Source organism: Citrus clementina, unplaced genomic scaffold (assembly GCF_000493195.1).
Source record: "Citrus clementina cultivar Clemenules unplaced genomic scaffold, Citrus_clementina_v1.0 scaffold_3, whole genome shotgun sequence".
Classification (NCBI taxonomy): domain Eukaryota; kingdom Viridiplantae; phylum Streptophyta; class Magnoliopsida; order Sapindales; family Rutaceae; genus Citrus; species Citrus x clementina.
In genome coordinates this window covers 37,577,776-37,595,166 of record NW_006262339.1, presented here as the reverse complement: position 1 = coordinate 37,595,166, position 17,391 = coordinate 37,577,776, and the positions used below count along the sequence as shown (strand labels likewise).

At 33.1% G+C, this 17,391-nt stretch overlaps 2 protein-coding genes and 1 pseudogene across 2 annotated transcripts; all 3 read right to left on the bottom strand.

Annotated features, from left to right (window-relative positions):
* On the bottom strand, positions 1-6,016 carry LOC18047977. The gene is made up of 6 exons (XM_006442870.2): positions 5,783-6,016; positions 4,796-4,870; positions 4,617-4,650; positions 1,993-3,709; positions 1,508-1,592; positions 1-707 (listed from the first exon to the last, which is right to left on the bottom strand). Exons 1-6 carry the CDS (start codon positions 5,869-5,871, stop codon positions 671-673), a joined length of 2,037 nt encoding a protein of 678 aa, XP_006442933.1. The 5' UTR covers positions 5,872-6,016; the 3' UTR covers positions 1-670.
* A 2,566-nt stretch (positions 6,017-8,582) lies between these two features.
* On the bottom strand, positions 8,583-11,677 carry LOC18047976 (annotated as a pseudogene).
* A 3,056-nt stretch (positions 11,678-14,733) lies between these two features.
* On the bottom strand, positions 14,734-15,183 carry LOC112100091 (RPW8-like protein 1). The gene has a single exon (XM_024187915.1). It carries the CDS (start codon positions 15,181-15,183, stop codon positions 14,734-14,736), a length of 450 nt encoding a protein of 149 aa, XP_024043683.1.
* Between the last annotated feature and the right edge of the window lie 2,208 nt (positions 15,184-17,391).

Sequence of the window (17,391 nt, the reverse complement as noted above, 5' to 3'; positions counted from 1 at the left end):
CAAGGCGTAATATGTTCCACGAGGCGCGAAATGCAAACTGAAAATAAGCAATATTTTTCTTACAAAATTGGTAGTAACTTGTAAGCAATTTTATCCCATCTATTTTGGAATTTCTTGTAACATCCACCTGTACATGTATAAATAACATGAAGAAGAACTTTCAATTGCCAATGCTTCTCATCCCTAATTTTTGGAAAATTTTGTTGCCAAAAGAAGCAATTACATAAATTGAATGAATTCATAAACATATTTAATATTTGTTGGATATATCTAAAAAGAAGAAATAAGATAGAATGCTCTGATAGATTCCATATTTCCGGGTCGATTTGAAAACAATGGCTACTACTTAGTGCTGACTTCTTGTATAATTTTCAGTAATCATCGATAGAGCCAACACCCGCAAGAATCAGAGGTGACGTGGATTAATGAAAGAGAAATCTCATTAGACTACCATGAATAGTGTCTTCCAGTGAATAGACAGATACCCGTGAAATGGTAGTAACTGGCAAACTTCAATGATCTTTCCTTTATAAGGCTCTTATATCCAGTCAAACCCAGATGTTACTCAAAAAGAATTGTTGGTGGCAATGCTTGATTATTCAACACCGAAGGTTTTCAAATAACCTCCAACTCTATTAAACTGTCCAGTGAAACTTAATTTGAATGCTTATCAGGCACCCATCAATTTCTTCAAATTTTCTACTCGACTGCAGCCATGAAACATTTTTTTTTTAATAAGAAACTGCAAAATATAGTAATAAAGAAGATGTAAAAACAGATAGTGGACCAACTGTCCACTAGGAAAACAAAGACTAGCACTATTCATGTTAAACAAAAGTATACCCAATCACCCCTATGCAAGGTTAGAATCATTTATAACTCCTTATCTCAAAACCGTATCCCAGGTTATATGTATGAAGAAAAAGGATGAATCTTGAAACTCGTTAGAAACTAAAGCCCAAAGTGAAGCAGAAAATGAATTCTATCCCACACTTTCCCCCAAAAATGTGAACATTTCTTTCCTCCCACATTACCCAAAACAGTGCTGCCACTGCACATTTCCAAAGAGTTTTAGCCTTTCGTCCTCTACCAAAGGCAAAAAAATTCTCCATAAGAAGAGAAGCACAAGAACGCGGAATGACCCACAAAAAATTAGCTTCTTTGCACAACTTATACCACAACTTTGAAGCCAGAAAACGGTGAAGAAAAAGGTGATTTGAAGTTTCTGCACTTCTCTTACACACCACACACCAAGGAGAGAGACAAAAATTAGAAAACTTTCTTTGCATCACTTCTCCAGAATTTAATTTCCCTTGAGCCGAGGCCCACAATAAGATTTGAATTTTAGCAGCCATAAAACCATTCAACGGTTGACATTAATGAATGTTCACTTGTTAAGTACACAAGAACACGCACAAGCATGCATCATGTAAGTTCCAAAATTCCACATCTAACATGGCCTAAAGTTTTAACATGGAATAAAAACTAACTGCATAAGCAAAAATACCTCTTTGAAAAGGAGGTCATCAACTCTTCCACCATAGGAACTATATCAGAGCCACCCACATCTTCATATGAAGTCTGATTTGTTCCTGCAATTGCACATTCATATGAGAGGCATGATTCTTTACTTTGACATTTAATAACAGAAGAAATATGTGTTAAGTGGTACCAAGAGGCCAATCCATCTTCCATCCTATCCAATAAAAACAGAACAGAAACTCAAGACCAGGTTATTATTTATTCAACGTACGAAAAGACTGAACAAGAAAAACTCAATGTTGAATCCAATGGTTGGTTCAATCCTCTTGAATTTGCATCCTTACTACAGGAATCATCTAAACCAACACATGTAAACATGCCTAACGGCTGTAATTTAAATTAAATATGCTATACTATTCAGCAAAAGCAAAGATGTATAGGACATAATATGACTTCCTATGCAAAGACATTAAGCATATAATAAAATCTCCAGGAAGATAACGCATATACCTCGGGTATTCTCTTGAGTTGAAGAGCCTCTGAGATATGAACTGTCACTTGAATCTAAATCTACTTCATCTTCCTGCGCAAACTTCTCCAGCATGCGACCAATAAGATTATATGCAACCATACTTGTCTCATCACAAGCTTCTTGAATTGCAAGGTATTGGTTTCTAAATAAGCTTGGCTTGCAGGGAAAATTTTTTGTATCCTCAGATACAAAATTAGAAGAAAAGAAATCCATACTTCTTGATGAGAAGACTTTGCCCGAACTTTCTGCTTGGCCTTGACTTATATCCATGTTGACTCTGCCATGAAGAAATCTTGATCCAAGGAAATGTAAGGAAGAAGTGGTACCATGGGGATTAGTGGCCACATTGGTCCAGTCCTCTGGTTCAATTTTTCCAAAAGAATTTCCATTGACCCTCTCACTGGGAGTGAGGTGGGCAGAAGATCCATTCTCCTGGGTACCAGAGGCAGGTCGCGTACAATAAACGGGCATTGACTCCCCAATACCTTCTATTTTGTAGTCTGATTCAACATAAGGAAACCTACTACTTTGAAGGGATCCAAATTCTGGCTGCCGACTATCATTGTCAACATCACCATCACTACTATCATCATCATCACCGTCATCGCTTTCTTCTAATTCCTCCATATATGCATCTGTGAAATCCTGATCCAACTCATAGTCAGGAAGAAAATCCCATACAATCTGCCTCATCTGAGCACTCACACTTAATACACACTCTACCTCTTGCTCAATTTCCTCTCCTGGTAAGCATCTATGTGATATAGATCGAGAATTCTGGTTAATAACAGCAAGAGCTTTTAATAAAGACTTTGGAATGGTATCCATATTACTGCACTCAAAAAGATACTCAATTAACATTTTCTTGATTGCTGTTCGTAAACACTTGTTAGAGAGATCTGCATTTGTGTCTAACATTTGCTGCAAATTTTTCAGCTCTGAGGGTCCAACCTTTGTTTTGATCAACCAAATGGCCTTCACTATCTCGTTTTGCAAGTTTTTTATTTCTGGTGAAAATTGATGAAATCCCATGTCGGAAGAATTTTGACAGCCTGGTTCTAGCTTCAATGATAAGCCAGCCACAGCCATTGCTTTACCTAATGGCTCCTGAAGTTCATCCCTTTTACCAAGCTCTGAAAGCATTTTCTTGCTCATTTTCCTTATTTGCTCAATTATATAACCTCGATTCCGCTTTTGTTTATGACGCCGTAACTGAGGCATGCGCCCTACATCTCTAAGCTTTCTGTGCATAGTGATCAGGGCCTCATAAGGCAAGTCCTCTAGTCCATCAAGTATCCTGATAATTGTAGCATGATGAGACTGAAGTGTGGGAGTTAAAAATGAAAAACAATTCTCTCTAAAATTTTTTGGGTCATTTAGGAGTGCGGATAGCTGTTTTAACATAATTTCCCGACAATGGTGATTTTGGTTTCTGTGGAAGATTGGAAGAGATTCCCTAATAACTCTTTTCATTTGCCGTCGAGTTTTCTCAAATTTGACCAAGCCTCCTGTAAGCATCATGGCAATATGGTAAAGCCCCTTATTTGTCAAAGTATCAAGAGATGAGATAAGAATTGTTCTTATATTGCGCATATCAAACAATTGCATATTGTCTTGAGTAACAATATGCTCATTTCCAGCACTATATGCACCAAAGGACTCTTCAACACATGTTTTTATGTTCTCAAATAATATCTGAGAAAAAAAAGAAAATACATAAATTTATTAATGCTGGAGCTATTAATAAAAAAAAATTATATCATAGCCTAGGTTGTACAAAAGAAGTATTTTAGGAATAAGTCAAAGCAAACATAACATTTATGGCAACCATTCAAACTCCAGAGACTTCAATTCTTTTGGCCTAACATTTAAAAGAATTTGAGAACTGCAATTCAGCCTTGCAGCATATCTTCTTTCTAATTATAAGAAAAAGGGAGGTTCTCATAAACAAAGATCAACTTAAAATTAATAATAAAGCTTAATTTTCTTCTTCAACCAAATATAATAAACTTAAATTCATAAGAAAAAATAAACAAAAGTAAATGTAAAAATAATAACTGCCAACCCTTTATTTTTTTATCAACATCAAGGCCTGTGCATAGATTTATCATACCACCTGAACAAGTCTTTCTTTTTGTAATTATTATAAACAAAAACCATTCAAAGAAAGGAGGACATCCTAGTAAATATAAAGTTTACAAAAGCCGTACCAGACAACAATGATATCAAGACAAGGCAATAAAATGATACAACTATATGACGAAAATAGCAAAACAATGTAACATATAGAACCTATAATTAAATTAAAAAAAATAAAGAAACGGAATATATCCTATTAGATTTTAGAGTGGCATAGCTTTGATTGCTAGAAGTTTCTTCTTAACGTGAATCTTTTACATATTCCTTTAATCATGCTATAAATTTATAGGCGAACAAGAAGCATATTTGTGACATTATGTCAACATACTTCTTGCTCAACTATACAGTATTCCAGAAGAATTCATTCTTAACCTTCAAACCTTCGTTTATGACTAATCATCAATTGATATAGAAACTTATGGTTAATAGTAGTGAGATCTTTTTGAAAATGAATATAACTTACATCATCCTCTCTAAGCAGAGATTCGGGCAATGACCTACAGAATAAAACCAAATCCATTTTATTCCAACAAGTTACTGTAAAGAAGTAAATATTAATACCCCCCCCCCAACACACACACACACACACGCGCACGCATTGATCACTACATCCAATAGGAAAGAAGCCTGCACACAAAGTACCTATGTTCTTTAAGGAACTTGGGTCCCTTTGACCAGTGTTTTTCAGATTTGGACGTGGTGAGTCCCATCAACCACCTGCAGGGAATAATTTGGTCAGGATATATAACCAAAATAATATAACTCTAAAATCCAGATAAATGAGTATGTTGCCCAGGAGTGGCTAAGAAAAAATAAAAATTCGTTCACAATGATGTTAATGCAAAAACAAAATATGAATCCACATTCAACAAGTTGTCTCCTCTCTGATGCAGGCAGTAAAGAATTTAGACAGCATAAGCAGGGCTCTACCAAATGGATGTTTATTTTCTTCAAGCATGCTATTTATATATAAAAAAGGTACACACACCAAATGCAACAGCTCTAACCTCCTTGGCAAAGTAAATGGTCCAACAAATTCTAATATTCTCTAATTGAGACCAAACTATAAAAGCCAAAAATAATAAAGAATCCAATTTCAGAGGGCCAATGCGTAAATGAAAAACCATAAAACAACGACCACTTCAAGCAACAAACAAACCATTAAAATAATCAAGATTACAAAACAAAACCAACCTGCACAGGCAGTAACATCCATGCCTCATGAAACCCGATAAATGTTTTCATAATATGGCACTTACTATTGCCCGGTCTGAAATTCTATCCTACCATCCACCGTATATAACTACCCGGCAACTATTCGGATCCGAGATCACCGAATGAATGTAGAACATGGTTCAATATGCAAAACAACTCATATCAGAAACATATTTTCTTTATTTTTCATTGTCTTGGCATTCTATAAAATAATCTAGGCCTGGGACTAAACAGCTATGCACAAAATCTTAAACTTGAGATTGCAAAACAATCCACCAAATTTCTAAATTATTAAATTATTTAACCCTAAATTGTTAAATTTTATTCTTTTGGAGCAAAAATTCCGAAAATTTCCCAGACATTATACTATACATTAACAAGTAAAACCAAAGCGAAAGACAAAACTGAAATTACCGTCTTTTGCGCTTAAGTTGCTTCTCTTGACGTTTAATATCGGACAATATCGATTCGCAATCGGTTAGCAAGAAATTCGTTGGTTCCATTTTATTGCTTTTCGTGCGATTCTTTACGTTAATTGGACTGTTTTAAGATTGAATTAGGGTTTTGTCGGCGAATAAAGAATTAGGGTTTTGTTACTGTAATGAAGAGGGAAAAAATAAATGAGAGTGTGAGTAAGCCGACTGCGCCAACTTGAGCTCGGCGTCGTAAGAGCTTTTCAAAAGGTTTCTTAATTCGATTTCTTATTAGGTAAATTATAGTCGAGACCCTGTACTATTACAAATTCGCAACTAAGGGGATATTTAGTTTAATTAAATCTTAATTGACATGACATTCATTTATTAAATAATATAACAATCATAAAATAAGTGATTAATGCATTCTATCTATATCTTAATTTTTAATTACCACATATGACTATTCCCAAGTAACATAATATAAGAGTTTTAATGTTACGTTATTTGATATATAATTTTTTAACTTCTTTATTAGGGTTGGCAATGGGACGGGATGTGATAAGATTTACCAATCTCAATAGTGTCTCGTATATGGAAATAAGATAAAAAAAAAATATATATCCTACTCCTGTCCCTATACTTTTTTGGGACAAAAATATGTTCCAATTCCATTCAAATTGAAAAAATTCCCATCGTTAGTCGGCAATGAGACGAGATGAAATAAGATTTATCAATCCTAGCCCCATTCTGTATATGCAGGTGGGATAAAAAAATATTTCACTCTCATCCCTATATTTTTGTGGAACAAAAATATGTTACAATCCCATCTTATTTCCTACGGGATCCCATCCCATCAAGAAAAATTGCTATCCCTATTCTTTATATGCTTCAACCTTTATATAAATATTAACAATAAAGTCATGAATTAGTCCTGGGTGATAAAAATCTTTGAGTCTACATTTAACCCAACGTTAAATTTATTTACCTGAAGGTGAGACAAGAGCAACCAAATAGCAAAGAGACTCACTTAAAAAGCCAAAAATCTTTCTCCAACCAGAATGGATGAGACAATCAGACAATCAACCCTCGCTACGAGGGTATGTTCAAGTTTGGTTACTTAGCTTTCTTTAGGTGAGTCTGCTAATGTGGTTATAGACTTTTGAGTTGTATTTTTGCGGCACATTTCATGTTATACTGTAATTTACTTTGTGCATAAATACGCACCTTAGAAACAGGAAAAGATGATGAAGAATGCCCAATACGTGTGTCACGCTCAAATACCATTGTATGATTTGAACCACTGATTTGATGGTGAAATCGTAGCTTATAGTCTGTTGGTTACCTAATCTTTCATCAGTAATATTGCTTATAAATCTCGTCTTACACAGATCATCTGAGTTTTGTTTCGCAGAGCTTGAGGGAGAAGACAACCTGTGATAAGCTAGATGATAAACTTTCCTCTGTTCAATGAAGAGACAAGTTATGTGTTGATACAAGAATCCTGGCTGAGATTTCCACTAACATGAGAAGAGGTGAGCAATTGCGTCCACGCTGCGATCTTTTAATGTTTTCGTGAATGAATTTGTTAAATAGATGCCAGACAGTGCCACGTGACTATTGTACTCACTATGAAGTAGATTAACAATTTCATCCATTAGATCTTTGCTCTTTGAAATAGAGCATGATAATTTATTAGAAATGTCCCGGTTCAGGATCCTAAATTTTTTAAAGTTTGAAAAAAGTTATTAAGTTATGTGGTTTAATAATATATTGTCTGTGAAAATTATTAAGTTATGCAGTTTAATAATACAATGATATAATGCTATTAAACTGCACGGTTTAATAATTTTTCTGTACTTTATTAAAGTCAAAAATTCCTAAGTCGGATTGAAATTATATAATTTATATGCTTGGTGTTAAATTTAAGTTACCTTACCATAACCAAGGCTTAAATATTAGGAGAAAAGTACTGATATACCCTCAAATTTCGGATACAAAATTTTACCACTTTGTTCCTAATTGTTATTGTTGTTTTTTTTTTAAACTTTTTTAATAATTACTCCTAACATACATGTGCAGCTGAGTTGGCTGCAAAGAAGAATGGAGTGAGACATTTGGGAAAATCTTACCCTTCTGTTGGTTGTCCCTATGGCGGGTCTGATCCCGGGCTAGGCTGTTGATGCAAAAACTGAACGCACACCTCGCAATGGAGTTTTACACTTGTATTTAACCAAATAAATGGTGCTTAAATTTATGTGTTGTGAGCTACTTCATCTAGGCCAATTTGATATATTGTTGTAGTTTTTAAGTAGTTATATTTAGTACTATGCTGTCAAAATACTGTCAAAATGATTTCATGCAAAAAAAAAAAAAAAAACTAGTTAAGTGTTTAATACATTTAATTTTTAAAAGAGCCATGAGTCTTAAAAATTATTAATCTTGTTTAGTAAATGGTATTATTAAATCGTGAAAAGAAAACAAATGACTAAAATTAATATAAATATTAAACGAAGTTTACTTATACATATTATATTTTTATCATGTATATATAAATAATTGATAACTAAAAAAAAGTATCGGCATTAATTATATTTCTTTTTTTTTAGCTAAATATAATTGAAGATAAAAAAATTAACTATAATTTAATCAAATAACACCAACATTGTATAATCAGAGTATAATGAACTACTCAGAAAAATATTAAAAAAAAATTGTCTAATGACAATGTTAATTAGAGTTTGCTTAGGAGATTTTTTTTTAATTAATCTCGTCACGGCGAGGATTAAGATTTTATTAAATTACAAATAGCATTCAGCAAAAACAAAAGCAGCGAAAGAACAAAAGCCCTCAAGATAAACTGAAATAAAGAAACAAAAAGCTTAGCAAAAGCGGTAAGATAGCTTAGGGGTTTACATCCTTAGTATTATCATTTAAGTAATATTTGTTGGATGATAAACCTGATTCATGCAACTTTGAAGCTCAAATGATTTTTGATCTAGCCCATGGAACTTTCTTTAGATAGTTAAGATTTGTGGTGTTAAATGTGGTAATGTGACAAGTAGAATTTACCGTGTTGAAAATAGTTGTTACGTTTAGTGTGTGCTTATGATTTATGTGATAGTTAAGTTAATGCGTGGTTGTGATTAATTGTAACAAGTACAAATACTTCATCGTTTAGTTGGTTTAAGTAAACAAGAAGTAGTAAAACATTCTAAAGGAGATGTAATTGAGGAGTTATATTGAATTAATAAGAAAAAAAGAATGTTTTGAGAATTTGATCATTCAAATTCTCCAACAATATTACAGTCACAAATGTAAAAATTATTTTTATACAAATTGATGGGCATAACATAATTGATTAAATAAAATTACCATGGTTCACTTTTTGTTTTTATTATTTTACATTTTTATTCAACTAATTATGTTATACCACATGAAACTCAATATCATTACAGCATATAAAGAAGTAGACTAAAAGTGATTAATTTGCATAATAACTGACAAATTGTCTGCATAGTTGGTCTAGATTCTGGATTGTTATCTAGGCACAAGAACGCAACTTCCATGATTGATATCACTTTGCCCCGAATGTCTACCGAGAGAGGTGGAAGCCGAGGGTCCAACATTTCATTAACCAATATGTTGGGGTTGGAAGATGAAACATTGGAAAGAAAATCTCTTGGATGTTTGCCCTTAATTACTTCCGGTGCTAACACTCCAAAACTGTACACATCACATTTTGCTGTAACTTTCATTGTGTAAGCAAGCTCTGCAAGATTGAAGATAAATATGATAAGTATATATACAGCACCAATGCTCCATAAAATTAACAAAAGAATCAAAATAATAAATACCTGGAGCAACATATCCGTATGTGCCTGCAAATTCATTCCAATTAGATGAGTCTGGCTGGATAAACTTAGCGATTCCGAAATCTGAAACGTGAGCTTCGTATTCCAAATCGAGCAACACGTTCTTGCTCGATATGTCTCGGTGGACAATTGGTGGAATGCAATCATGGTGCAAGTAAGATAAGGCATGAGCTATACCCTTAATCACATTAATTCAACCGACTCCAGCCCAATTCTTCTGCTGATGTATCATTGTTCAAGATCACAGACAAGCTACCGTTTTCAAGATATTCATAAACTAAGAACGAGTGTCGGGCATATGTACAAAATCCATAAAATTTCACAATATTTCGATGTCGTATCTCTGTCAACACTGTAATTTCCCTGAGGAATTCTTTTTTATCAGCCTTCTCACCCGGAAGTTGTGAGTTGAATTTCTTAACTGCTATGAGATCTTCAGACTGTAGCTTAGCTTTGTACAGACTTCCTTGTGCACCTTTTCCAATGCAATACTCCTCGTCAAAATCATTTGTTGCTCTAATGATTTGGTCGTACGTAATTTTTCCTTCCAAAGTTAATGTAGAAAGAAATCCTGAAGCATTTGCAGGGCTGCTCTGTCCTGTTTGTGAGACCATCTTTGTTCTTCGAGAATTGAATAACAATCCAATCGAAATAATTGAAAGAGCAAGTACGCCTAGAAGAGGGAGTAGAATCATAATAATTAGTTTCTTCACTGAGGCTCGTCTGCTTGATCTGAAAGCTTTACAAGATGACAATCCCTTATCATCGCCACACAATCCTCTGTTGCCCTGCAATGCTTCAGCAGGAGCATCTCGAAATGCTTTGCTGAAAGGAACTGGGCCCTGTAATCTGTTATAGGATATGTCAATGCTTGACAAGCCATGCATATCTTCAAAGCAATTTGGAATGAATCCAGAGAGTTGATTATAGGAGAGATTCAGCTTCACCAAGCTTTCCATATTGCATATTTGGGATGGTATTTCTCCTTCGAGAAAGTTTTGGCTCAAATCTAACTCTGAAAGTTGAAGCTGCAATTTCTCGAATTGAGTTGGAATTTTATGGGAGAACTCATTGTTGCTCAGGTTCAAATAGTGAACTTTCAATAAGTTACCTAGACTTCCTGGGATTGCATTGCTTAGTCTATTTTCAGACAAATCGAGAAGTTCAAGTTCGGTGAGAGTGCCAATCTCTGGAGGTAGACTACCAAAAAGTTAATTCTTATTCAAAATGAGCTTGTTTAGAGAACTCAACCGTCCAAGTTCCATTGGGATCTTCCCTCCTATATGATTTGAAGAAAGATCAAGAACTTGTAGTTTAGATGAGTTTCCAATCTCCGGTGGTATGCTCCCAGTAATATTATTCACCGAAAAATCCAAAGTGCCTAATTGTGGGAACCTACCCCAGTCAGATGAGATTTGACCGTGAAAATTATTGTGGCTGAGATCTAAGAATGATAATGTTGGATAAGTGCCAACAAAAGCTTCCGAAATGTTTCCAGAGAGATTGTTTTGGTTCATACGTACTCTGACTAGGTTTGTGAGATTTTTGAAATTTTTGGGAATTGGACCTCGAAAATAGTTAAATCCTAGGAGTAAATATACCAACTCCACAAGATTTCCTATTGCTTGAGGAATGGAACCAGAAAGCTCGTTGCGATAGAGATATAGATGTCTTAAATTCCTCAGATTGCCAATTGAAGAAGGAATAACACCGGTTAGATTGTTCATGCTCAATTCTAGATTAAATAGACATTTCAAATTTCCTATTTCTTTTGGAATTGAACCTGAAAGCTGATTACTATAGAGGTATAAAATACTTAAATTGTTCGAATTTCCAATTGAAGAAGGAATAACACCATTTAGACGATTTATGCTCAAATCTAGATTAGAAAGTGACCTCAAATTTCCTATTTCTTTCGGAATGGAACCAGAAAGCTCATTACTATAAAGGAATAAAGATCTTAAATTGCTCACATTTCCAATTGAGGAAGGAATAGCACCACTAAGATGATTCATACTCATATCTAGATTAGAAAGACACTTCAACTTTCCTAAAATTGAAGGAATAAAACCCGAAAGTGAATTATTAAAAAGATTAGGGTAACTAAGTTGGTTAAGTTACCCAAAGAAAAAGGGACTGAACCAATAAGTTGGTTTAAACTCAAGTCAAGAGTAGAAAGAGATATCAAATTTCCTATAACTGGAGGGATATAGCCAGAGAGAGAATTATTATAAAGAGACAAAAGACTCTGTTTGCTCAAATTGCCCAAGGATTGAGGTATTGAACCATTTAAACAGTTAGAGTACAAAGAAAGCTCACTAAGAAAACTTAACTGACCTATTTCTGGTGGTATCTTCCCGGACAACTTATTAGCTGATAAATCAAGGTATTGGAGCTTGAAGAGTTGACTGATTTGAGGTGGGATGATACCGAAGAGCTCATTATTAAACAAATTAAGAAAAAGAAGATCAGGAAATGATGAGAATGAGAATTCATCGAGAGTACCATTTAGACTTGTAGTTGTCAGGTTAATACCAACGACTCTTTCGTCATGGTTGCAATAAATTCCTGACCAAGCACACAGGTTTTTTTTGGTGGCATTAACTGGAGAAAGAGTCCACGAAGGTAAGAGAGAACGGCTATGGATTTGAAGACTTGTTTTCCATTTGAGAAGGGCACGGGCTTCTTCTGTAGAATCAGAAGAAACAGGAAGTGAAAAATCTGAAACAAGAAGCAGGATGAGGGAAAAAACTATTATATGGGTTGACGAGTCCATTGCTGGGTTGAGTATGGAAGGCTAACAATTGATGTAGAAAAGAAGCAGACCGAGGGCCAAATTTATATCCAATGAGTGAATCAGCATGAGAGCATAAAGTCAATTGATCAACATTTTCTACCCATTTTCTCCCGCATATAATGTCAATATATGACAATAATTTATTGAAAAATTATATGGTAAAGAGTGAAGAACGGCATGAGAAAAAAACTCTCGAATAAGTGTCTATTCATCACGTGGAAGATAGACGTTACAATCACAGCTGTCCATCAAAGAGGAAAATGCTATTGAAATAATAATTATGTTATTGAAATAATTAGGGGTGGGCACGGTTCGGTTCGGTTCGGTTCGAAATTAAGTAGAACCGATTTAAATCGATTATTTTATAAAAAGAACCGAATAAGAACCGAACTCAATAAGAACTGAACTCAAACGGTTCTTTTCGGATCGGTTTGGTTCGGTTCGGTTTTTTCGGTTCTGGGCTTATTAGGCCTATTTTGAATTTTTAAATTTTTAGTTCATTGGGCCTCATGAATGTAATAATTTTTTTCAACAATTAATTTATCCTAATTTTATTACAAATATTAACAATAAATACAAAATATTCAAAACATATTTTATCACTAATATCTTACTAACTATTAATAAGATACTCCCAAAATATGAAATATTAAAATTTCAAAATACATAACCAAACTCCAATACTCCATCTATATAAACATAATCATAATGTTATAAAGAGAAATAACACATGTTTGATTTGAATAAAATTATTAACACATGTTTGATTTGAATAAAATCAAAAAATAATTCGGTTTTTCGGTTTGGTTTTTCGGTTCAGCTAAGTGAACCGAATACCGAACCGACATTTCGGTTTTTTTTACAAACGGTATATTTTGATTTTTTTAAAAAATAAAAGCCGAACCGAATTAGAAAAAACCGTTGGTTCGGTTCGGTTTTTTTAAGACTATGATTTTTTTGCCCACCCCTAGAAATAATCAGTTAAGTTTACACATTTGGATGACTTTGCTTATATTGAAAATTGCAGTGCCCTTAGCTTGAATATTTTTTCCCCTATTCCAAGGCAACAATAATACAGTGGCAGGAAGAATGATCGTTTAACACGCCATTGACTCAGGAAATTTTCTTAGTAAAATAAATGAATTAATACAGTAATAGGCTTAGCCTTTTTTGTTGAATGATTAGAGTGAACTTTTATTAATTTTATAATTTTAAATTTTATGACTTTTATCTAAACAGGAAAAGGTCTGAACGAGCGATAAATACTACATCAAAAATAAATGTCTCTATTATATATACTTATTTTCTAAACTATAAAACACAATCTCTCTATTCGTTTTGACTTATAAAAATATAAATATCAAATAACCATGTTTAAGGTATTTTTTATTTTTACAATAAATAAAATATAAATATAAATATCAAATAATCATGTTTAAGGTATTTTTTATTTTTACAATAAATAAAATATCACTTGTATTTAAATATTAAAAAAATATCATTCAAATATCTATTTTTAGACTTCAATTGTCAATCATAAACTTATTCAGACTTTAGCCAAAAAAATAAACTCTTATCAAAATTTCTCATCACGTCCATTTTAATGAGGCTTTTCTTATGCAATGTAATTGTTGAAGTTGAATACTTAGCCATTTATTTTAAAAGGATCAGATGGGCTAAGAGATTTCATTCATTGATAATTTTTTAATATAGAAAACTTTTTTTTCCATATTATACCATAATAATTCGATATGCATTAGCATAACTTGCGTTGGAATCAACCCTATACCCTAAACTCTCTTTCTCACGACATTTTTCATAGTCATAGCATAATCTTTAGAGAATTAGACCAATTAAATGCATGCATGTCTGAGATTTAATTTAATCCGGTTTGGTAGTGAGGTAATGTGGCCTCTAAATGGATTAAAAACTACATCTATCAAAGAAAAGTTCATAGATAATTAGAAAAGATGATTGGTAAAAACAATTACTAGTTCGTATATACATTTTTGTTTAGAAACATAGATGAAATAAAAAAAAAAAAAAAACACATCTAAAGAGACTAAAGGCTGATTAAAAGCCAACAAAATAATGAACTATCATACCTTGCAGAATTATATTATTAATTAATTATTTTTTCTCTAACACCCACAGTGTCATAATTTTATTTGTTAATTTTATTTTTTTTAAATATCAGCACTCACAGGCCCCAACAGCTAGGCTGCGGCAACCCATCGGCTGGGCATAACAAAAGCAATCGTGCCCGGCGCCCTTAATTAATTAGTGGTACATATCTTGTATTATACGTTGAAGGCGCTGGGTATCAAGCGCTTGTCCAACCTGGAGCGCTACGGAAAGTTCACGAAAAGAAGAATCCATATTCCGAAGCCTTTTTTCGTATTTCCTCTTCTTGTACAAGTTCCAGCGACGGATGCTTGAGCACTTTGAAACCAGAGCTTCCGCTTTCTTCAGCCGTTGAAGAAACAAACGAATGATATCTTCTCTTTTATCAGAGTCCTCCAGCTCTCGATTTAACCTATCCATTTCTTTGATCAAAGGACTTAACAGGTTGATGGTGTTTTCAAGGCTATTTAGGGCGTCTCTGAAGTTGCTGCACCTTGACTTTGATTCTTTAATCGCCACCATCATCTCTTGAAGCGCAGCACCTAGCATGGCCCCTGCTAAGAGACCTCCCACTGCCGTTGCCGTCATCGTAACCGGTTCTCGCATTGTCCGCCGTCAGCTATATATCTATATCTATATCTATATCTATATATATATATATATATATATATATGATCTGGTCTGTTAGCTTTCACAAATATTAATACAAAACAATAAGGCAAGAAATCAAGTTGATACATGTACAATTGCAACAAATTCTTTATATAGCAAATTAACTTAGTCTTCAAAGATAACAAGTTGACTGAAGAATGGACCTATGTCAGTCAACCCTTTTTGATAATATTTAACTTGATCATCAGTTTCAGTTAACAATTAACTATTAGTAAAAAATATAATACCAGGTCGTCTAGAGCTTCTGGTCTATTTGATTTGATCATTGCATGTTCTTGGAAATTAGTTTCCCCTTCCAATTGGATCATGACTAGTTATGACTTGTTATTAATTATTACCTCCGCAAGGATACACGCATCAACGTTGTGAAAAAGAAAATTAACTACAGTACAAACCTCTCCTTTTTTAGTTTTTTACCCCTCCAAAATTAACTAAAGTACAAACCTCTCCTTTTTTATTTTCTTTTCCCCTCCAAATAGGTAGGTAATCGGACCAAGTCAAATTAATGAATTAAACTCTTTAAAACCACTTGGTCAAGCAAAAATTAATTACTTCTAATGTTTTTGGAAAATAACTAAAAAGACTAATTAATTGATGAAAATATATATACCCATGTCATTATCCTAGTCGTTTGTGTTCCCAATTTTATGTTCATTTTTGTATGTCAATTATTGAGCAAACTCATATTTAGAAACTAAAGAGTTTTGTAATATTCTCAGTTGATGCAGAATATTTTTTCTATTAACACTAATTTTTTTGTTTGAAATTCTAGAAACCACCCTTCAGGTTTCTCATTTTGAATCTTATCCATTTACGAAAAGAAAAAGAAATCATCATCATCATCATCTAGAATCATAAGTTCCTTCACGATTTTCCTAGGATTGAGGAGCCTGTAGAATATCCCTTTTCATTGATGAATTTGACCTGAAGAGACTTTAGTGACTAAGACCTTAGAATATCTAATTAAAGTCGAAATGTAAATTTCACCTGATGAATCTGGGAAGGTTTCTCAATTTATTTTATGTCGCCGTCGTGTACAAGTAGCAATCTTTTGTTTTCCACACGGAAGTTGAAGTAGCAATTTTATGTCGCCGTCGTGCACTGTTGAAACGTCAGCCCACCAAAGCTTATTTTTCCACACGGTTTTTCTTGACAAATTGGACGTTGGTGGCACAAATATTTGACAGGTTGTTGACATGCATGCATGAAGATTTTGTTGCCCACTAAAATTGATTATTCATTCTAAATTCAATTTGTCAATTTGGCAAGTTGTAGCCAAATTGAATCAATCTACAATTAAAAAATATTGAAGATATATTTACATATAGAGTTAATGGATATTCAATTAATGGTGTGTTTACTTTATGAAATAGGGAATGAGAATAAATGAATGAGAATGAAACTTATGTTTACATGGCAAAATGTAATTTGAGAATGAGAATAAAATGTATGGGTTCCACACAATTTGGGAATAAGAAATGAGAATCTCATTCCCATGGGGGATTGAGAATGACAATGAGGGAATGAAAATGGAATATATGTTTACTGTTGTATCATTTAATTTTTACATATTTCCCAAATTACCTTCATTCAAATCACAGTTAATTTTATTATTTTAAATGCCATTAATAATAATAATAATTATTATTATTATTAAATTTTATTAACTTTATTATTTTAGTTATTATTAATTATTTTTATTATTATTATTATCATTATTAACAATAAAAATAATGATAAAAATAATAATTAACAAAAATAATTAATTTATCATTATTAAAAATATTATCATTATTGTTGTTATTATTATTATTTTTATTATAATTTCTGAATTCAAAGAAAAATTTCTGAATTCAAAGCCCAAATAGAAAAAGAAATATGTGCTGATTTACCATATGCTTTTTAGAACCGAAAACAACATCTAGTAGATTTGCCTTATGAAAATTCCTTTGATGAAAAACAAATACCTACTAAAGCCCGTCCTATCTAAATGAACATGGATTTGGAAAGATATTGTAAAAATGAAATCAAAGACTTGGAGTCCAAAGGACTCATCGTAAAATCTAGATCTCCATGGTCTTGTGCCACTTTCTACGTCAATAAAAACTCTGAAATAGAAAGAGGTACACCCAGACTTGTAAT

Coding starts and splice junctions, on each gene's coding strand:
- LOC112100091 (XM_024187915.1), bottom strand. CDS start 15,183: ATGCGAGAACCGGTTACGATGACGGCAACGGCAGTGGGAGGTCTCTTA.
- LOC18047977 (XM_006442870.2), bottom strand. CDS start 5,871: ATGGAACCAACGAATTTCTTGCTAACCGATTGCGAATCGATATTGTCC. Junction 4,871..5,782: donor CAACTTAAGCGCAAAAGACG/GTAATTTCAGTT, acceptor TATTCCCTGCAG/GTGGTTGATGGGACTCACCA. Junction 1,593..1,992: donor AACTCAAGAGAATACCCGAG/GTATATGCGTTA, acceptor GTGCAATTGCAG/GAACAAATCAGACTTCATAT.